General features: G+C 35.5%; 2 protein-coding genes across 22 annotated transcripts in view; one reads left to right on the top strand and one right to left on the bottom strand.

Moving 5' to 3' along the window:
• The window catches only part of LOC128991727 (coiled-coil domain-containing protein AGAP005037), a 384,196-nt gene that overhangs the window by 285,098 nt on the left and 75,139 nt on the right, over positions 1 to 23,959 (top strand). The window lies entirely within an intron of this gene.
• LOC128991729 (uncharacterized) lies at positions 579 to 22,356 on the bottom strand. The gene is made up of 6 exons (XM_054414874.1): positions 22,281 to 22,356; positions 7,351 to 7,576; positions 4,149 to 4,254; positions 3,847 to 4,061; positions 2,812 to 2,955; positions 579 to 2,166 (listed from the first exon to the last, which is right to left on the bottom strand). The coding sequence occupies exons 1-6, from the start codon at positions 22,283 to 22,285 to the stop codon at positions 1,222 to 1,224; spliced, it is 1,641 nt and encodes a 546-aa protein (XP_054270849.1). The 5' UTR covers positions 22,286 to 22,356; the 3' UTR covers positions 579 to 1,221.

The raw sequence follows: 23,959 nt of genomic DNA, 5'->3' as shown, positions 1-23,959 counted from the left end.
TGTTTTTTTTTTTAACTCACGAAGTATTGCGAGTAATGAACCTTACTGTTAAAATATTTGAAATATTCGATACTTCAAAATATCCAAAAGGTATCAAAAACCATCTAAGTAGAAATAGTTTCTAACATGCATTCACTGGTTTCTGAAGTCTGTCCCTTTCCCGGCAGATTGCCAGTCTATTAGTTATATATTAAGTACACACTTTGACAATAAAGCACTCTCCCCTCCCTTCCTTTACTCCACTCTGGGACAGCAAATATTCATGATGGGCTAGAGGCTCTCCGCGGTCAAAGCACTTCGAGACTAACCTCAAACACATTCTTGTATCCTCTCATCTCCTACCGAGTGCCTACATAATCTACGTGAATGTGATTAAATAACCTTCACATAGTTTTAGACTAGAGTCTTTTCTTTACTTAATTAATTGGGAGTGTAAATAAAAATTTAAATCCTCAAAAAGTGACATTTTTTACCTTGCTGACATATCCCCCCCTCGCCATAATTCTGCACATCCCCACAGAATAAATCATTCCTTGGTGATTGTTTGCAAAACATGGAATAGCCAAAACAATACAAAATAAAATTCTTAAAAAATATTTATTAGCTACAAAATATACAAAGTAAACTACACTTAAGACTACCATTAAAGCTTTATGATGATTTGCTTATGTTGTTTGCTGGTGTGTTGTACCAGTTTCGTATTTTCCTGTTGTTTCGTTACTAATTTAAATTTACTTAACTAACTAACTGCCAATTGATGATTTGCATTTCAGTTTTATAATACTTTTGGATTAGGTTTCATTATAAACCAACCATTACGTGGTAAACCAGTGCATATGACTGTGGTGTTTTACCAGGTACAAAGTAGTTTGCGGTACTGTTAGTTTATTTTTGAAATTTTTTAAGAAAACAATGTATCACAAGCAAACTGCTGAACACAATTCAAATGTTCCAGTTAAAAAATGGAATGGCTTTGTATGGCAAGAATGATGAATGTACCTACATGATTAAGTGTTATATATACAAATGATCGTGTCAACTTTACTGTCTACTACCAAGGAAATCCAATCAAACTGTCGCTTATTGACTCATTACAATTAATTCTGATAAAAAACCAAACTTACAAACACTCTTACGAATCAGTCTATCTCTTTCCTCCCTTCATGTCCTCATGTACATTCTAGTGTAATAAGTGTCAACACAATGTTCATGTTTGGCACACTAGAACCTTTGGCACTCAGGAACTGCTGGGACGTACATCGCACCTGCGTAGAGTTTCTTGGGCGACTCTCTCCACGAGATGATGTTAGCTTTTCTGAACGGATCCTCGCTGCACTGTGAACACACAGCCATGATGCTGCGCACCTCCCACTCTGCTGGCTCCATCTGCACCTCCTCCATGGGCGGAGCGTTGTTGTCGCTGCCATCGAACTTCACCCCTCCACTACCTAGGACGTAGCCGTTCCCGGGGAAAAGATCTGACAAATCGTCTCCTGGGATGAGTCCGTACTGTAGTTGCTCGTGGAAGAGTGTTCGTTTTTTGTGATTCTTATCTTCCATTTCCATATCCATTTCTCCCATTTCAGTGTTCTCTAATGTTTGACGTTTCTTTGGGTTCTCCTTCTTTTCTTCGACTTCTTCTAAAATCTCTTCTTCCCTCACTGGTTTACTCTTTGCTTCGGCTTTTTTTGTATCTCTTTTAACCTTCTTTGTTTCTTTGGGTTCAACCTTCAAAATGTCCTCTTGGACAATGTCGATGTCATCAGATTCGCTCTCGGTTTCTTCAGACTTCTTCCTACGTTTCCCTGGCGTCCTGGAACTCTTTGACTGATCTCTCTTGAAGAGTCGCTGTGAGCCTGGGAAGAGAAACTCCATCTGAGGGTTGTATGTCATGAACAGTCCAAGGTTGGTGTCGGCTTGGCCTCGGAAGGCTGACAAGTCGGTGACAGGCAACATGGGGATCAGCTGACCGTTGGAGAGGAAGGGGTGTTGAGAGGTCTGCGGAGGAGGTGGGGTAGGTGTAGGGGATGCAGAGAAGGGTAAGAGAGGGGAGGGAGAGGGAGAGGCTATGTCGTAGTCGTCCTGTCCTGGCTTGTCCTCGTGGTGGAAGTGATGGACGTGGTGATGCTTGTGGTTGGTGTACGCCTTACCTGCTGTCAGAGCAGCCTACAACACAAACAGCTAATGTAGGACAATATTACTGTATTTTAATAGTCATGGAACACACCATTGTTCCAAACATCATGTTATAGATAAAACTGATAACAGATCACATAAGTATGTATTACTTATGTAATATTCTAATTTCTAAATGTTCACCAGCAACATCTATGAGCTTCCGCTAACTATGTATTATTTTCTGTGTTATGCTGATTCAATGAAGGAATCTTTCTTCCATTCAAACTTTTCTGCAGTTTAAAATGTCTTGTCCCACAGCCAAACAGAAAAGAAATAAAGTCAAACATTTTAGTATGTTTTTTTCTCATTGCAGAAAAATATTAACATATAATTTCCTACCCTCCTCTATTATTTGTTCATGCATGTAAATTCTATCAAACATTAAAAATAGAATATGACTCTGTAAGGTTTTTTTTTTTTAATAGAGGCTCTTCCAAAAGCTGTTTCTTTCAGGAGCTAACTACAAAATACATTTACAATGTTATTTACAATGTACAAGTTGTAATTGTATTTCTTTCAAGTTAGTTGGTTTTGATCAGGATTATGTATTAACATTTTCTTATATCAATATACTGATGCTGAACTTTATTTTATTTACTAAAGGAGTGTTTGACTATAAACATCTTCACTTACCTTGTACAATTGCACCAATGTGATTTCTCCAATCAGTCCAGACACCTTGTTTCGAGGTACTTTCCCTCTGTTACCGGAGTTGTATCCCTGCTGCTCCTGTCCACTGATCGCCATTCCTCCACCTTTTATAGGTTTCCCAACAAGCTGAAAAAATTCATTGTTAGATTCCTACATTCCACCAACATAAAAAAATCAGATTCTCAGTGTACAGAAATGACTCAATTACTTGTGTGTTTCGTCTCTGACCGAAGAAGTCCTGGATAGATTTTATCGATAGTAAAACTACATACTAGTATATTTGTTTTGCTTGTTGGGTTTGTTTGTTTGAAGTTTTTGCTGAAGCAATCTCGACACCTAGAAGCATTGGTCCAGTATTAATCATACATTAATCCAGCTTCGCTTTGCCACAGAGACTGATTAACCCAACAGGAAGAGCTGTTAAACCGCAAGCACCAACATTGTGATTCATAACACTGCTACATGTGACAGGTTTCTCTTACTACCCATTTAAACCTCCTCTAGTTCTGAACAACTCTACTGGAATTTTGAAACAACTTTGAAACCTCCCTGACATTCACACATTTAACATTCTATATCTTAGCCAGGAGAGCAATGCTCTAATTCATTCAATTAAGAATTGGACTTTCTATGAACAATTAAAGCAATATAACAAGTCCAATACCAGTATTGAATTCTTTAAAACTATTCAAGTTAAATAAGAAATCTTTAACAAATTACTTGAGTATTAACATTTATTTATACAATGTGGCAGTGATGGGAGATTAAGTACAACTTCAGCACCTTGTTGTTGGGCTTACAATAATGAATTCTCACTGAAGAACTAACTATTCTTTTTGCAAGGTTACAATACACATCTCATTACCTTTTCAGCCTTAAAATACACATTAAAATTCACATGATTTAAGCATGATTCCAAAGCATGTCACCTTATAATCTCTGCCATTTTAAATCGCTGAATACGATGTTTCTACACGTCTATGCAAAATAGATGTAGATATCTAAACAAGTTGTTACCAAGTTATGGAAGCCTCTGCCGATGCGCTCAGCGTTGACCCATATCTGCCACTCTCCGGTCTTCCCGTTCCACGACTGACACACGTGGTACCACTTGTGCATCCTCAGTGGATAGTTCAGTCTGTAGAGGGTCTGGCCATTGACAGCAAACATGTAGAAACTAGACGAGTCAGAGTTGGCCACCCAGGAGAATATTTCTCTGTTCTTTTCTCGGTCTAAAAAAAGCAGTTTTTGATAAATAGACTGAAGAGATGGCTTGAAATTGAATAATTTATTTTCCAAGTAATCTTTGTTTCACTTACGTCCGTAGTAGAAGAGGGGGTGGTCTTGTGTATGGTTGTAAACTTTGTGCCAAAGACAGAGTGTGAACTCCTTCAAATCTGGAATCTGCGACTTGTACTGGACATACTGAAAAAATAGACCTACATTTAAAACAGAAGACTTAATTTGTTATATGTTTGCATTTAAGTCCCAAACACAGAAAAGGGTCCTAGTACAGTTGAACTACTATAATACGAATTTCCAAGGGTAGGGGACAAATTCGTATTATCGAGGTATTCTTAATAACGAGGTTCTTATTCTTGTCTTGAGGTTTAATACTGCAGTTATTCGTCTTATAGAGGTTTCTCCTCGTTCTGAGATAACCTTTATAAAGGGATGGTTGGGGGTTTCATGTTGAGACAAGCTTCTGTTTGTTTTGAAAACTACGTATTATTGAGGTTAAGATCATGAAAAAATCCTCTTATAGAGGTCGCATTCGTCTTGTAGAGTTTTTGTGCTAAGAATATTCATTGTATAGAGGTTAATCGGTCCTAGCCCATGTCACAAACAAATTATTCTTATAAGGCTTTTAACCTGATTACTACGTTGTATTTTAGGATTGACCATTATGAAATTTTCAAGGGGATTTAAACTAGATTTGTTTTATATAGGAACTTGTTTTACTGAGGTTCGACTGTACTCATATATGACTTTACTTTCAATGAAGCTGAAAGACACATATCCGTTTACTGTTTAAATATTTACAATCTAAATATGTTCAGCTGTAGGAAAAGAACATCACCAGCGTTTTCCATTATCACAGAAATTTTATCGTCACCCTCTTGATTGCGGCGAAATATAGAGCACCACAAAATTACCACCCTAGTGAATGACCGTTTTGTATAAAAAAACTTCATATTAAGCGTTTTGTTTTGCCTAGTCTATCACAAACGGTAAGAGTAATGTTGGAGCCTGATTGAAATCCACCCTTTTACTAATTCAAAAAGAGATCATCAATTATTCTTTTGTAGCACAAACAAAAAGTTTTTTTGAACTAGTTGGTCTTCATAACTCTCAATATAGCATCTCGTACAAGCAAGATTTGTTGTATTTGTCATAGTTCTTTGATTTTTAAATAAAACTTGACATATGTATTATTTGTAATTCACAGAAAACATGTTAAGACACAATTCTATGTAATAATTTTAGGATCAAAATCCTAACCAACAATTGCAAAATAAAAATAGTCGGTCATTTACTGGCCATAACTTGGGTACAACCAGTGAATCATTAGGTCATTAACTTTTCGGATGATTTTTCTTTCAAGGTTTTGAAAACAATATTTTCTGATGGTTAAAGTGCTTGCTACAAAATATGGATATGCCATATGAACACAGCATTTGACTGTATGGACAGAATTTGACCGCAATTCAAAGGTTACGGCACTTTACCACATGTAAAGTGATAGAATATTCACTAGAATCTATACCGTAACTAAACAAACAAATATGTATACATTCCTTTCATTAAGTTCATTCATTGAATGAATAATTTAATTTTGCTTTAAGAAAAGCAATACCTAAACAATTTTCCTCATTACAATCGATAGTTCCAAAGTGTTCAAAATGTTGATAATCATATTCAATCTAGTATTCATTGATATAATCCCAACAGACCAAATAAATAATAATTGATATCGTAAAGAAAACTGAAAGCAAATTGCAACTTATTTCAGGAGCTAATAAACTGGAGAAGAATGAAATTGTGTTTTGTAACTAGTTGGCCCAATTATTTGTGCAGTGGGACAAAAACATAGTTCATCACATGGGAAAAGTATTTTCAACTAATGCTCATTTTCTGACGGAAGAGATGAGCTCATGCTGAAACGAGTCATTCTAGTCCCAGGTGTGGAAACATACTGCAAATAAAGAAGCGTTTCTTAGTGATATTTTCATCTTTTGGACCTTTCAAATGCTCCTTTAAATGATACTCTAAAATATATAATGAAATTCTCTAGTTTTATCAACTTCCTTCGCTAATGTCAGTTACTTTCATCAGCCATTTCTCAAACTCTCAGACTCTCTGACTCGGACTGTACCAACTCTGTTCAATGGCCATGAAATTTATGTCTTGTTTGCATTTGGCTCAACTAATGCTAACTTACACGTCTCTGTAAGCAAAGAGAAATCACCAAGTGCTGTAATTAAGCCATTATGTGTTAGGGGTTGTTGATCAAACATACCATATTACTGGGTATTAAAGATTGTATTTTTTGTGGTGTGTATTTGGGCTTTTAGTTGAAAATACAATCAATTATTTATATAAACTAGTATTCCATAACAAGGTACTTGAAATTACCCCTGTACCTGACACAAAATGTTGACATTGATTGGATAACAAATTATTTCATAGATGGATTGCTGAAATCACCCGTATTGAACAGCATGTATTGCACTACACAATAGATCAATAGCTTAATCTGCTGAAGGTGGTCTGGTCAGTAACTCATGAAAATTAATGTGAGGCGATCCATCTAGACCTGAGAGTGGAGAGAAACCCTGCAATCAGTCTGCAGTTGCTGCGTTCTGCAGAATTGCATAAAGAGTAATGGATGGTTAAATATACATTGTGCAGTCCATTGCCTGCAGCCTCGACAATATATTCTGTAGTGCTGATAGTACAGCCTTAACTTGTCGATTCTACTGAAATATGTGTTATGCATTTAAGTTTAAAAAAATAGACTTATTTACAATTTTTAGCTTTGTAGATAGTTATGAAATATTACTGGCAGAAACAGCATTTGACAATTTTACTTCAATGTTTTCAGAGACGGATATCTATCAAAGATTTTACTATAGGAAAGGGGGAAGTAGAAAAAAAAAATGTTTTTTAAATTATGTTTGATCATTTTTATGTGAAAGGTAAAAGTATGTGCTCTCGATAATTAATCAACGCTGCTTTTAGATGTTTTAAAACTAGACCAATCGTCCTTGATTATTAAAATTATCCTAAAAATAAAGAACCTGATATTAGTCAGTAACAAATCTCTATCTTGTCAATCATTCAACACTTGTCTTTGGCTTGGTATATGCATCCTGGTTTGTCGGCTCTAAATACTGCTTGTCAGAAATTTTTTTCCGCTACCAAGTACAAAATTTGCAATTAATATATCAGCATTTTATTGAGGTGATCATTAAATATGACATCCTGCAGTCTGTTGTTACTGTGACTACTTGAGTTTACCTGTTGGAATGTGTCCTGGTCCATGACGGCTTTATACAGAGTGCAGACTCCAGGGTGATGGGCAGAGTGACCACGGGGGTAGTGGGGCTGAGGGTAGCCCAGAGCACGGGGGCCCAGAGCGGGGCCTAGAGTGGGACCCGCAGTAGGGCCTAGTATGGGCCTCCACCCTGTCTGTACTGGCAGTACTGCCGGTGCCAGCACCGTCAGCAACAGCACTAGTGGTAACCTGTAACACAATATAGATACGTTTATTTTGGAGGCCTTACAAACTTATTGCAGGTTTAAGCAAGTGGAATGTATTTATTAATTTACCCACAATCAAAGTATACTGTATGGTATAACACACAAGCAATGGCTAATGCAAAACAACCGGATTTTTTCATGTGGAGATATGGTATTTCCCATGGTTTGCACTAAATCAAAGCTATAATTGGTAATCTTCATCCACTAAAGTGAAGTCATTCTGGTACAGGAAATCATCATCAACCAAAGTTGTTCTGGTATAGGAGATCTCCATCTACCAAGGCTCAGGAGACCTCCACCCTCTAAAGTCATATGGTACTGGAGGTGGAGATCTCCATTTACTAAAGTCATTCTTGTACGGAAGATCTCCATCCATGAAAGTCATTATGGTACAGGAGACCTCCACCCTCTAAATTAATGTGGTACAATACTTTTCCATCCACCAAAGTCACTCTGGTACAGGAGATATCCATCAATCAAGTCATTCTGGTGGAGAGATCTTCATCCTCTAAATTCATTCCATAATTTTATATCTGTGGTATGGGGTTCAAAGGAGTTGGCACTATCCGGCGTTAAAGCAATTTGTGGAGAGTGGATTTGATGATCGATAATGTCAAGTAACCAAAAGTATTCACTTATAATTTACACACACATCCTACTATGCTTTTATAAGTTAAAATAAACAAATCCATCTTTGACAAATGATAATTTTTTAGTCTTAAAGGAATTGCTTGGTGTGCATCACAATAGTATAGACCAAAATCTATGAAACACAAATTTCAAGGAATCATTTCCGTGTTACTGCAGGGAAAGATGAAACTCGAGCGTCAACATCAAATAGATCACAACAACAGATGTTTCCCGCGGCTAAGCACGACCTAGCGGCCAAAGTCATAACCTCGGATGTAAACATTACCAGATAACCTTGCCCGTGACCCCTGCACTGCACACGACACAGTCAGCAGTCAGCCGACTTTGACTGTAAACAAACCGTTACTTCCTCCCGCTAACTGCTGAGTTTGTTATAAAAACAACGATGGATAAAATAAATCGTCAGCTGTCTGAGTACCGCCTATTGTTTACTGCTCTTATTGCTATGTTACCCCGAATTGATCAGAAGTATGGAGTTGTAATGGAACGATGCTATTGGTATTTAATGAGTGGAAACTTTGCTATTGGTGGTTTCGGACTTCAATTTGGAAGGATGGACAGATTGTAAATTAGAAGGGTGTTCTTTTTTAGTGAATTTCAGATTTACTTTCCCATTTTGATGTCCTCGAAGGTCAAAAACACCACCATCCGTTCAAATTTATAAACGTCAAATGGCCCTATTAATGGAAATTTTTTTGGTCTGTAGGATTGCTGCAGCGGGGTTAGTATATCCTTAGGAAGGATAATACAAATGTCGAGACTGGGAATATACCGGGGTTTGGTGGTTCCCTAAATAAATCATAGAGGTTCTTATCCAGGATATAAAAATCATGTTGAGTTTTGTATATTCTAGTTTTAATTTTGGAGAAAATGGCCAGGATTTAAATTATTTTACTGTAATGCTTTTCCTTATAATATGTTGGTTCAAATAATTTCGAAACCCACTTCAGTTATGTGGATGAAAGTCGTCCTTTGATTCTGCTAAAAAAAAAACAAAAAAAAAACTCGATTTTCAATACCAAAAACCCTAATTGTTGGTTGATTCTCTCCAAACTTAAACGTAACTTTACTGTACTACTGTACTTTGTGTGGATACTCTCTATTCTGAAGACGTACGGAAGTGTTGACCGGGAAAGCGACGATGATACGATGATTGAGGGATGGTTATCTCTACTGTGGTGGCACTACTGCTGCCGTTATCTCTGCTGTGGTGGTATCACTGTGCCGGTACCGCACAAGGCACTTAAACATTCCCCACAAAGTCAAGTTCACTTTCACCTCTTCCGGTTCCCTCTGCGATTGTCTAAAGATGGAAATGTACAAAGGGTCCCATCGACTACAAACTGCTACTGATAACAGGGAATTTGTTGGAATAAAACAGGAAGCAGATATATTTGACAAAAGGCATTTTGGGGCACTAATCAGCTGTTGTAGTCATCTGTGTAGTTACACCAGGGACAAGGGTTGAACAGTATTACAGGTGGTTGCGATATGATAAGCCTAGGAGATTTTGATCTTTGGACTAAGGATTAATAAGGGTTTGCTGTAAATTTGACGGAAAAACTTTCTTCGATTAATTACCGAAGTACGGAAGTGTGTTGCAAAAAAACCGGGAAGTATGAAATTTCCATTGAACACCGTCCAAGACCGACCTTGTGTGCTCAGTTTGGGTTTCAGGTCGTTATTATTTGCCCAAATTGAAACCCGAGCCGTCGCCACTAACCCATACAACAACGGAGCCTCCGTGTTTCCCACGTTTTTTCTCATTAACCGTGCAAAATGAAACTGACTTTCTCGCCCAAGACCGTGTGTCTGGTAAAATCACTGGACATAATTTGATTAGTTGATAATAATATTTCTTCTTCCAACACGTTCATGCTCGAGTTTTTTTTTTTTTTTTTTTTTTAGTTTGTTATTTTGTTAGATTATGTTTTCTTATACTATAGACACCGAGAATCATCTGAAAACTATGTTGTTTATTTCGTAAATGTTATATAGAGCACGACGGATTACCATTAATATTGAAATAAAATGTTTATGCATGATTGTTCAAAACGGTTGAATTAAATTGAAAATTGATTTGATTTTATGATGCTTTGTCTTCGCACCAAAAAGAATATTGAGATAAATTGTTCAAGTCAACATCGTCACAGGTAAACCAAACTTTTAAACACATTGTAAAATGACAACGTGTAAACACCAGCGCGTTGTCCATGTATTAATTATTCCACCCATTTTAAACCTTTTATTTTAAATATTACATGGATTAAGGAAAAAGTAAAATATTTCAATTATTCTCATCGCAATATCGTACAAATGATAGCAGTTCAACACGATAGGTTCGATTTGAATTCTAAGCTGTGTTGAGAATATCGTTAGACTTTTATTAATTCTGGCTAAAGAAACAATTACAACGAATTGGTTACAACAAAGATTAATATGTACAAAGCTTTAGCTATAAACCATTCCATATTTATATTCAACACACATTTAGATTAAAATAGATCATATTTGCATCTTTATTCTAGATAATAGTTATTAAAGTTTCCGTAGCGGTACTGTACGTGAAATTGAACAAATCTATACATAAATTTGTGTATTTACTGCATGAAATTAACGTAAACCCTTTTTTGACAAATTCTCTTTTAGATAATGAACTTTTTCGATTCTAATAACATTGAATCAACTTTTGAAACTTACTTTCGTTCCTATAGGCGTGGCCTTTAATCAAGGACCTTTGAGCAATTCTTTTGCACCTTTTCCTTATAGATTCTTTAAGTTTGAATCGCGAATCATAAATATAAATCAGTGACAAAGAGAGACATGCGGGACTGGTCTAACGCCGTTCTTAATTGTTTCTTAGATTTGACAAATAGTGTTACGTCTTAGTTTACACTTACACTCGTTCACACGTAGGAGACAAAACATTTATGTTTCAAAGCATTGGAAAATGTCAGGGTAAATATTTTTGCGATACCGTACATATTTAATGATGCTGGATGCCTGAGAAACTCCTGTGTTTGGGTTTGTCAGTTTCACCAACGTGCGGATGAAGACTGTTATAGATTTGACGCGGGGATCGGGTAAACCGCAATTGTCTGGACAGTTCATATCACCAGTAAGTGTATTACACGCTATATTTGGTTAACTTTTCATACGTCAAAACGAACATGTAAACACAATTGTTGGAATTGCTAAGTGTATAAGCGTTAAATATGCACTATTGTTTTGTTTGTGTGTTTAAAGACGTTGCGTTATTTAGTTTCGTTCAATTCCCAATGTGTTATGTCTTTGAATGCTAGGGTCGTCCATCTCTTTAACTACAATTAACTATAGTTTTGTACGATTGGAAACGCGTTGTTTCTCGGTCAAAACTGCTTCTGGTCCTTGAGGTGCCCTTGAACATTAGTGATTGTAATGAGAACTCGTCCATTCAGATTACACACGATCGCGAAGTCCCTTCCAAGTACAGCAGAGTGTCCTTGCCAATGATTGTGTAAATTAACATTGTTCACCTGCATTGTATTATCTATGTTTTAATTTACTATGAATTATCTGCGTTGATTTCAGTTTTGCGTTTATAATTTTACGTTTTCAATCGTTTATACATTTTTGATAGTAAATTTTCCGTCGAATATTTATGTTCTGCCATTTATTGTCGTTGATTTTGCTATTAATCATCGATTTTAAACTGACCATTATCGTTGTTCTATTGTTGATAACTTTGGTTATTGATTGTGTATGTTTAACTATCAATTACTGAATATTGTCGTCTTGAATATTACTCTTATTGTCGATTATAATTGTTCTAAATGACAACCCAACAATGACGACCCTCGTTCCCAGAGTTCTTGAAACCAATCTATTTTGAAATTCCTCCCCAGCAGTTCCCACAACACATCGTGTAGTCCCGGTATCTGCCAGTGATACGAGACACGCCTATCCTTTATCCTGCAGGATGCTGGAGGATCTACCAAGGTCCTTCACTCCTTTGTCGTCGCCTCCAGACTCTACAGTTGAGCAAGTCTTATGATGACGTGGGTTGTCATTGGCCGGTCTCAGTTGTCAGTTCTCATGATACAACAATGCTGTGACTCACTGATCATATCTACGTGATAAGTGGGTGGAAATCTTGTGTAGGATCTATCTAATCCCGCTTGTCTTTTGTAGGAAGAGAATTTGCAATTTATGAACGGATTAATGTTTAAAACGCGATAGGGATTTTGCGTGACAAATATTTGATACAGTGCGTGATTATCTGTGAGGTGTTAAGATATAAAGGGAATCTCCGTTCAAATTGGAGTTGATTAGTAACATTGATAGTTCTTGCAATACACAGTTAAGTGCCATGTACATATGGGCTCATTAAATTATATTTTTGTACAGTCAATTTTCTTATCTATATTGTGTAAAGCAAATAATGTTATACTTGAATACTACCGGCTTTGGCGAAATAAAATGTTTCACAGCCAATTCTACCTTAAAGGATTTGTTTACCTGTTTTATTTTAATCAAATGTCTCACTCACAGTTCAGTGAAACTCCTCTAAAAAAAAAAAAAAACGCTTCCGCAGATGAGCTGGTTGTATTGTGGCGCACTTTCAATATCTAGTTTCGGGTCAAAAAATCAATGATCGATAATAATGATGGAATAAATCGATGATTGAAGTTTTAAATATGGATTGCCGCAACGTGCAACACATCCGAAACATCAACCAGTAATTTTACCGGTCCAACGACGCCCCCAACTCGGAAGATCAAAATTCGAATGAATACTTTTATCACGAAAGAATATATTCTGAAATAATCATGCACTCAAACTGTACTTCGACCTTGCCATGAAAGTCGCTCTCGTTGGTGAACTCTATTCGCCAAGAGACTAACTCTAAGTATTTAGACCACCGTTTTTCCTGAGCCGATGATCGTGTCCACGCACGTATCCGTTGCCCCTGACGTTCCTAGCATGTACAGTGAACAGTACAATGTACACTATATTTTACAAGTTTGCCTATTAGGCAAGGTCTTGCCAATTGAAGGTAACTGACCAGACAACTAGAACAACGTTCGCGACCTTCGTCGTGAACCAATTACGACTCGTGAAGACTCGGTGCGATTACCAGCAGCTTTGGTTCTGTGACGCAACTCTCAAGTGAACTAGTCCGACAAGAGATTTGTTGACCGGAGTCAAGGTTGGTTTACTGACTCGTTCTGACCATTTCTCGCCACTAGTCTAGTGATTATCCAGTTAGAGTCAGAGGCAATTACGTTCAACTATTTTCAACTCGTCGCACTTTTTGTTGGACTATAAATAGTCCTTTGCCATTTTCTCTATTTATAAATCTACGGTTTTTTACAATATTGACTCATTCAAGTGACGTTCAAGTCAGTAGTCTAAACAATCGAGATGAAGAGTTGTTTTCTTTAAACAAAACGTGTGTTTTGTAAGTGTGTTGTTTCACGGATGATTCCAATGAAGAATCTATTTAAATCATTTCATTAAAAAAAAGAGTGCCCATACCCAACGACATAGCTACTCATGCATATCGTTGTAGTTGTTTACATCGTTGCCCATACCACATCGATCTTTTCTAATAGCTCAACTATCTATGTTCCACCATACCTTTCAAAAGCGGTCATATATATTTCACAATTCATTATATGATACACTAGTTGTCTTTATATCCACACATAATGCTCTTTGTCTTTACTCACATACTCACAATGTTGTACAATTTCACGAGAAAGTTGAATCAGATGCTTTACAATTACTGAATTACTGAATCATTAAATGTACGGTAATGAAACCTCCTCATACACATCCAATCTGAACTCCACCGTTATATTTTATGTTATTACTGAATTAACTTTCACTTGCATTGATTCCGCAGCACGTGCGTCGTCTGCCGCTGCAAGCTAATTATTTGAATGCACTCTGATGCAACGCAAGACATAGTGCCATACTCCAAGACATACTGCGAGACATACAGACATACTGACTAGACTCTTCGCCAGACCGAATAACCGGCTAAGTTGGGGATTTCACCCACTCCATGGCCCCTGTGGTGTACTGCGTAATGTACACCAATCCATATTTGACACTGTTAGATTTGACCAGGGTTGTTTGTTCTATAGGATTATGGTATTCAGAATACCTTACAAGTAAGGTCTACCGCATTGGTTGATTGTTTAACAAGTTAGTGCATTATGCTATATTGAGGGATCTTGGGATTTATTGAATGTCAATTACACTAATCTGATCTATTATTCTTTGTGTGTTACTTCACCTCAAATTGAGTAGCCTATATTTGTTGATATACATTTGATGAATATTATTGACTGTCAGAGGACTTCTTTTTAACCTCAACTGTCACGAGAACTTGACACCAACCAATAGACCAAATGGCTTAACCTTTATTTAATTTGTGTAACTGTAACAATAATTTATTAATAAGCTAATGGATTTTAGTGGTAGGCTCAGAACAACCGAGTCACGAAAAATTACGAAGCTTAAAACCATTGGTGGTTCGAAGGAATAATGAACTACAACAATAAACAAATCTAAATTTAATTGTATTTAATTTATATGAAATACAATCCAAAATGTAATAACTATAATTTGTTTGCTACATTTTTGCTTCGTGTATAATTTTTTTTGATGTTAATGTCGAATCGTCGTCCGAAACAGTACTGATGTAATCTTTGACCTACGCTAAACACTTTTGCTTCACATTAAGAAATTCTAACAAGCGAACGTGTAACCGGACCTTATAAGACAATTCAGACCATCTTTAGCCTTAGAGTAGAAAGTGAACTACACAGCACATCCCTTCCTCAAACAGCTGTAGCTGTCAAAGCCGCCGCCTTCATCTCATCAGCAAGTCAATAAGTCTGCCCTAGGTGTGGTGTAACAGGAGTGTACACGGGGTTGGGGCTTGAAATACATTAGCAATCAATTGTATACCGCGGAATAACACTAAAATGTGCCTTTTCATTGGTTACTCTACTATTTATACCGTCGTAATTTTGCGAGGTAGCATAATTATTACAGACAAAGAACGTTAAATGATTCTGAATTCATCCCGTTTGGGAATGAACCTCAAACATCCAAAACTGAAAACGAGCACTATAACCATAGTATAAAACTACCAAGCACAATAATTGGTTGTCCATTCTTAAACCACAGACATGGGGAGTTTTCGTCCTTTCATTGTTAAGTTTTATTTATTTCAGAAGCAGACAGTTAAAATTGCTTTCTTTTGTGTTATTCCAGAGTTTATTTCTTCGTTATTTATAGAATAGTCTGTAATTGAGAAAATGATTTCTTTTAAACATTATTTATTTTTCTTTTAAATTATTATGACCACGTCATATCCATACATTGTTAAGCTTGTTTGATACAGTACGTGCATTGTGTTAAAACACTTGTCATTGAAGGATCATTTGACAAATGTTCTCGAATCTTAATACTCATCGCAAACTCTCTCTCGAAAGCTGTTTATCGTACCCCCTAAATTAGCTGATCACCGATCATTTGGATTTCTGGCAACGTTGTACGAGATCCAAGTGCTAATTTTGCTCTATAAATTCACAGTGTTGTTGACAACAGCGATAAACACATTATTCCACTCGTACGGTTTATTTCAACTTACTGAGTCCATTAAAAGACCATTATGAGTTAAAACACAAGGAAACTCGTTTATGCAATTCACCCAATATCACGGACAGGGGAAAGCACGCATTGACTGCATTTTCATTTCATTAATTACATTTTCAACTAGAAGAAGGTTAAATGGAAGATGGATGGTTTAATCAATCCATGCATCTCTTCACCTGAATGAGTGAAATGTGTAATTATTTAAAAATATATTGTTAAAGGGAAAAACTATAGAGATTTTGAAAAGCAAAAACTATTTTGAACAAGAAAAATAATTTTAAGATTCGTGATTTTACTTATTTATTTTTTTTTAAACAAGTTTCTTTAGTAAAATAGTTTTAATGAAAAGTCATACAAAATTAGTTAGGAAAATTAACGTAGTTCATCTATTTCAAAAGTATGATGAATTCAGTTATTGTAACTCATCAACTTAATCGACATCGTGTTTCGGTTAAATCCATAGTTTTCACTCGTTTTGTGACCTTTACATCATCAAAAAGGTTTAACATTTGCCAGTTACTGCCTTTATAAGTATTAAGGTTAAACTAGATAAATTAGGCCTACAATTGCTGCTAAATTAATTAATTTAATTAGCATTACTGTATTTTCTTATGGGGAGCGAGCTGGTCTAGTGGTTAGAGCGCGGGACTTCGGCCCAAGAGGTCCCAGGTTCAAATCCCGCCAAATCACCAATGGATTTTATCTAAGTGATAATGCCGCAACCCATAGCCAGAAGTAACGTGAAAAACAACCCCAGGCTCGTGCCAAGCGTCCTAGGACAAAATATATATATAATACTGTATGTTCTTCCGCGGATTATTTCCCAAAATAAGTGGTTTTATCTCATAGTAATAACTTAAACTACCTACTTCATTTGTTATATAAGTTATATGTTTTCATGTATTTAATATAGAATCTTCTCCAAGTCCTTACGGACATAAAGGAGACTTTGACGGGTGGAATGAAGGAAGTCCAAAGTCTTCTATGCTGTAAGTTTCTTTATTTTCTCCAAAACTCCACTCAAACGTGTATTGAATTATTTTTAATACTACTTTGAAGAAAATATAAAAACTCTTTTTAACACAGTTTTTTTATCTTAGTAATCGTATACTCATACTTCCTTACCTCCTCTTTTACTCTGTGGCGTCCTGAACCAAAGATGCAAGTTCCTCCCAATTTAATGCATTTCGAACTGGAACGCATAATTTTCCTCGCATTTTTAATAGTTTTATTACACAACAAATTATAATAGTTCTACCTTTTTCCATAGTTATATCACAATACATAGTCTACATGTCGCACAATGCTAGTCAAACTAATGGATAGAGAAAGCAGAGCACTGAATATGATAGGTGTTTACATTTGAAAGTTTGGGGCTGCCCCCAAAATACCCTATTTTGGGGGCTGGGGCAAAGTTGTAACTTTGATGAAAAAGTGAAATTTCTTATGTTGTAAATATGTGCCGAGTTTGGTTTACCTACTGCAACGCGTTAAAAAGTTAACTGGGGGGTTCCAGACTTTTGCCTAACCCTGTATAGGATATAGTATTCAGAATACCTTACAAGTTACCGCATTGGTTGAACTTTGAACAAGTGTATTATGCTATAGTGAGGGATCTTTGGATTTATAGAACGTTAGATTCACTAAACTGGATACATTCTTTATGTATTATTTCACCTTAAATTGAGGATATTTTTGGATATACATTTGATGAATATTGTTGATTGTCAGATGACTTCTTTTTTACCTCAATTTTCTCGAGAATTTGACACCAACCAACAGACCAAATGCTACCTTTATTTAATTTGTGTAACTGTAACAGAAATCTATTAATTTAGTGGTAGGCTCAGAACAACTGCGTCACAATAAATCACGAATCTTAAAACCATTGGTGATTCGAAGAAATATTAGAACTACAACAATAAAAAATCGAAATGTAATTTAATTTAATTGATTTGAAATGCAATCCAAAATGTCATAACTATAATTTGTTTGCTACATTTTTGCTTCGTGGGTAATTTTTGTTGATATTAATGTCGAATCGTCGTCCGAAACAGTACTGATGTAAGCTTTGACCTACGCCAAACACTTTTGCTTTGCACTAAGAAATTCTAACAGGCGAACGTGTAACCGGGCCTTATAAGACAATTCAGACCATCTTTAGCCTTAGAGTAGAAAGTGAACTACACAGCACATCCCTTCCTCAAACAGCTGTAGCTGTCTAAGACGCCGCCTTCATCTCATCAGCAAGTCAATAAGTCTGAGGTGTGGTGTAACATGAGTGTACACGGGGTTGGTGCTTGAAATACATTAGCAATTGTATACCGCGGAGTAACACTTGAATGCACCTTTTCGTTGGTTACTCTGCTATTAATATTGTTACGATATAACTTCGTAATTTTGCGAGGTAGTATAATTGTTACAAACTACGTTAAATGATTCAGAATTCATCCCGTTTGGGAACGAACCTCAAACATTCAAAACTGAAAACGAGCACTATAACCATAGTATAAAACTATCAAGCACAATAATTTGTTGCCCATTCTTAAACCACAGACATGGGGAGTTTTCGTCCTTTCTTTGTTAAGTTTTATTTATTTCAGAAGCAGACAGTTAAAATTGCTTTCTATTGTGTTATTCCAGAGTTTATTTCTTCTATCTATAGAATAGTCTGTAATTGAGAAAATAATTTCTTTCAAACAGTATTTCTTTTATTAGTCAAATTATTATGACAACGTCATATTCCTACATTGTTAAGCTTAGTTGATACATGAATTGTGTTAAAACACTTGTCATTGAAGGATCATTTGACAAATGTTCTCGAATCTTAAAACTCATCGTAAACTCTCTCTCGAAAGCTGTTTATCGTATCACCTCAATTAGCTGATCACCGATCATTTGGATTTCTGGCAACGTTGTTCGAGATCCAAGTGCTAATTTAGCTCTATATTGTTACAATTGATAACAGCGATTAACACATTATTCCACTCGTATGGTTTATTTCAACTTACTGAGTCCATTGAAAGGTCATTATGAGTTTAAACACAAGAAACTCGTTTATGCAATCAACCCAATATCACGGACAGGGGAAAGCACGCTTTGACTGTATTTTCATTTCATTAATTACATTTTCAACTAGAACTAGGTTAAATGGAAGATGGATGCAAGATAGTTAAGCAACTGTTTTAATTACTTTCTCCGAGCAAGAAGCGTGCTCAAGTCGTCGTTAAACGCGCAACTGAACTATTAGCTTCTTCAAACGGGACACTGACGAGAAGCGCGATAAGTGAACTACAAATTGTATCTGATACATCAATCGTGTATAATGAAGCAAGTGGACGCCACGAACCGAAGATTGTGTAGATTGTTCCGTGGATTTATTAATAGCGATTTTTTTTTACCAAATTGTATCAAGATTGAATATTGGTAATGTAGACTATAAGTATTGGTTTCGTATACTGTATTGGTTTTGAAGTAATATATATTATTATTGCAATACACTTTTTCTATTAAAGCGGTGTTGGCATTAAAGAAATTTAGTTTATTTTTCTCAAAGTAGTGGGTGAATACGTTCGCTTCTGCAAAAAAAAAGAAAAACATCAATAAAAAACAAAGTAAACTAAAATGAAAAACAAAATGAATAACATTCTAAGTCAATTATTCCCAACATTTAATTAATCGCAGGGTTGACGAATCAGTTTGCAATCTAGAAGCCCCGGTTTGCATGTTGCATACATCATTATGTGGCTCGAGCAGGCATATTCTTTTATGAAACACTTGTGATAAGATCACCAGCTAAGTAGGTCGCTAGTTAGTATCGTAGATACTTGAAGTATTTTCCTCATCTCTCCGATCAAGTATAGAATGTGTGAGTTTCAAGAATCAACTAGGCTATAGCGATTGTACCAATAGTTTCCCGTCAGCTAAAAATGGATCATTTAACCATTATTTGAAATGAATGTTTGTTATTCCCTCCTTACTTAGAGTCTGCTACAGTCTGTACACAATTGAGCTTGTTTTCTAAAATTGTATATTTCGCTCTATTATTTATTATTATAATCAATAAGAGTCGGTGTAAGAGTTTTCGTCTTTCAGTAGGTAATTCTCGAACTGTAATGGCTCGCCCCTTGTTTAGCTTTAGGGTATACGTTTCATCACACACAAAAATAGTGTGACATTATTTTATGTTCTATGGGTTTTAGACATGTTCCAAGCAAACGCCTCGGCCTGACTGTCAAATACAAAATTAAAATATAATGACAATAAAAAAAAAGTTGTTAGGGGGCTTTTTACGGAAAAATTAGGTTTTTCTACAATGCCCGCTCTTCATTTGCATAGATTACATGTATCTCACAGCAGTATAGTCTCGTTTTGTTCCGTGGTCGGTGAACACTGTCAACCTCGACCTTGTAAGGTTGGTACTCGACCTTGGGTGGGAAAGTTGGCAATACTGCCGCATCATAGATCACTACTGACAATCCATGTACCTACCATCACAATACGCCTTCAGACAAAAGAGCCTTTGTTTATGGATAATTTGTTAAAGGATGGTCAATTGTGTTGTAAATGTATTAATTGATTAAATCCGCTCTTTGTTGCTATAAGTCTTTGATTTGATCCGGTTTAATTATGAGGTAGAAATTTTTGGTAAGCACTGGCTAGTAACTGGACGTACTCGTGATGAATTCAATTCCGGATGGAAAAGATCACACTCTAGATTTACTGTAGATACATTTACAAAAAGAAAGAATTATACCCCACTGAACGAAATTTTCATCAATAGAACAATTTAGGTAACTATAAAATACTCAATGTATTAACTGAACATTTTGTGTATGCCACAGTATTAATTGAGCATATCTTATCCTTAGGACCTACTTGTTAGTTAATACAGGTTTTTGTAAAATAGTTCAGGGCAATTTCAATCTCCAAATGCAATACAATACATGCAATATGTTACTACGTTTTGAAAATTCACCCAATCATTATTTTGTTTCACTTTCCCTATTGTACAAAAACGAGCGTTTTCCCTTGAAATCACCGTCAGTCTTTGAACCTTTATCGTACAGTCATCGGCTGCAAGACTTAATAATATCCAACGTGCCCTTGGTTGACCCTCATTGTTGACCTCTGTGCATTGTTGTCTACAACTCGTGCAACAACCGCCACAACCCGTCAGCTGGTCCACAGTGTAATTTAGATTAAAATTTAATTCTTTGGAAATATAACGTTGCCTTTGTCTTCTCGTTTTCTAATCAATCTTGAACGTTTTCTAAATTAATTGTTATTTATGTCGGACTTATGAAAAATGTTAACCGAATTAATAATTTTGTATTTGGAATTAATAAATTAAAGGGTAAGAGTAAAGATACTGTAGTTTTGTTTCATACTCATTTAAAAAATACAACATAGGCTAAATAGTCCAATTTTATTACTTCTTAAAAATCAAACGAATCTTATTTTATGTCTTAAAAAGTCGTGGCTGGACTGTGTCCTGATCAATTGTTAACTAATTATTATGTAGAAAAGAAATTGAAATAATATGGAACAACTAATTAGAACATTGGACTACATTAGAATGTAATATATTTTACTTCCAAAATTTTTTTCTCAAAGTTGCACATCTACCAAAAGTTCATTATGTTTTACGACAGATAGAAGTTTAACAAATTCGAAACATCTGAATATTAAAAATACTTTTTTCCTACATTTTTGTTTTTGGTCAAAGTAATTTGTTCATGTTGGTTTATGTTCAATATTGTAATGACAATGTAAGACTATTGGCCAGTAATGACGGTTGGAGATACTGGTTCATTAATTTCAAGCTCATTTGAGAAAAAATGCAGCAGTTTTTACTTAATTCTATGGGGGAGTTTTGATTTATATAAAAATTGCCACAAAATAACGAAATATTTAAAATAAACCATATCTTTTAAAAAAAATAATTATGTGCTAAATAACATTTTGTTTCGCCTTTTTGAAGGATCCTTTTGCGGTTGCCTTTTTTCAATCCGTCATCTATTTCCCTATTTGTTAAATAAAAAGATATCTAGAATATAGAATATAACCATTCAAAAATTAAAGTACGGTAATTCTTTATCTCATTCCAAGCTAAATAAAATTAAAATTTAGTTTGCATTGTTTCGATTACGAATTGGTTTTAAATTGTTTCCTCTGTTTAATTTTTAATGAAATTTTATGTCGTCTGCAATCTATTCTTGTTGTCACGTAAAATAATTGCCAGGCCTGAATTTAATTTTGATGATAACGATGAAAAGTTCAAAAATTCTCTGGTAAAGTTTTAAAACGTATTGAAAATAACTTGTTTGCTTGTAACTTCTTTACTAATCTTATTTACCACATTCTGTGGTAGACAGACTCACCACATGTCTAAGCTAGTATCCAGGGTCCACGGTCTGTAACCACCGCACTACCTACACTGACTACAGACTACTACACTGGATGTAACACTTTCACTGCCCAGTGGGCACCCTACCCATGGAGGGGGGGCTCTGGGGTAGCGCCCAAAACTGGGGGGCGTCCTTGGGTCCAGATTTTGGTAGCTTTGGTAATTGTTATTTCTGCCAGGTTTTTATAGCCTTGAGTCGAATATGTTGAGTGAACGTTTCGTTTGGTGACGGGAGTATCAAAAAGCTTAATGTTATTGAAATTACAGTGCCATAAAAGGCAAGAGCATGTTGGGTTTGCCTCCATACTTCTCGTAAAAGACATAAAGCGAGTTTTGTCCTTAAAATAGGTTCATGTATCTCTTCAATCAATCATGAAATTGGTGAAATGTGTAATTATTGGAAAATATATTGTTAAAGGAAAAAAACTTTAGGGGTTTTGAAAACCAAAACTATTTTGAACAAAAAAAATAATTTAAACATTTTAATATTCGTGATTTTAATTTTTAATTTTTTTAGTGGTTTTATTTAATAGTAATAACTTAAACTACCTACTTCATTTGTTATATAAGTTATATTTTTTAACGTATTTAATTAATATAGAATCTTCTCTATTTTCCTACAATTACTTTGAACGTAAATTAAGGAGACTTTGACGGGTGGAATGAAGGAAGTCCAATGTTTTCTACTCTAATATGCTGTAAGTTTCTTTATTTTCTTCAAAACTCCACTTAAACGTGTATTGTATATTTTAAATACTACTTTGAAAAAATATAAAAAAATCTTTTTGAGAAAAGTTTTTTCATCTTAGTAATCGTGCACTCATACTTCCTTACCTCCTCTTTTACTCTGTGGCGTCCTGAACCGAAGATGCAAGTTCCTCCCAATTTAATGCATTTCGAACTGGAACGCATACTTTTCCTCGCATTTTTAATAGTTTTATTACACAACAAATTATAATAGTTCTACCTTTTTCCATAGTTATATCACAATACGTAGTCTACATGTCGCACAATGCTAGTCAAACTAATGGATAGAGAAAGCAGAGCACTGAATATGAATGAGATAAAATTGCTTTAATGTGCCTCCCGATGAGTTTACTGAGGATTAAGTCATAAGTGAAACTAAACCAGACAATTATACCTCTCTCCCATGGTACATGTTCTCATTCAGTTGTGCCGAGTCATAACGTTTTAATCCGACTTTAATAAACCCATTATTCAATTGGGGGACTTCGTGAAAGTACTAATTATACAATTCTAGAGGTAACATTCTGGTTGGTTCCCATTAGCTGTGGAACGTCTATTATTATTTCTAATGATTTGTTACGTTGGGACCACTCAGCCAAACTTTCATCATTATCGGACATCCGATCTTGAGTTAATATTCCACCTGTGAGTGATTGAACTGGTCAGTTGGCAGACTTGGAAACATTGAAATAAGCGAAAATATGATTCGTCAAAAAGTGTTTTATTTCTAGGTGAAATTTAGTTTGTTGCTTCTTAAGCTATCAGTTCGTTTACTTAAGCAAAGTAGGATATACCTAAGGCAAGGAGGACCTTCTTTGCTTTATAAGATCCCCTCCTTTAACAGCCATTAGATATTTTAACTCTAGAATTATTCTTCGGATGTAAGTGTTTTATGTACTGAGATGA

The sequence above is a fragment of the Macrosteles quadrilineatus genome, unplaced genomic scaffold, assembly GCF_028750875.1.
Source record: "Macrosteles quadrilineatus isolate MER2022 unplaced genomic scaffold, UCM_ALF_1.0 Scaffold_4__1_contigs__length_99947679, whole genome shotgun sequence".
Classification (NCBI taxonomy): domain Eukaryota; kingdom Metazoa; phylum Arthropoda; class Insecta; order Hemiptera; family Cicadellidae; genus Macrosteles; species Macrosteles quadrilineatus.
This window is presented reverse-complemented; position numbering and strand designations above follow the sequence as displayed.

Coding starts and splice junctions, on each gene's coding strand:
- LOC128991729 (XM_054414874.1), bottom strand. Junction 4,255..7,350: donor ACCAGGACACATTCCAACAG/GTAAACTCAAGT, acceptor CTATTTTTTCAG/TATGTCCAGTACAAGTCGCA. Junction 2,167..2,811: donor CATTGGTGCAATTGTACAAG/GTAAGTGAAGAT, acceptor TTTGTGTTGTAG/GCTGCTCTGACAGCAGGTAA.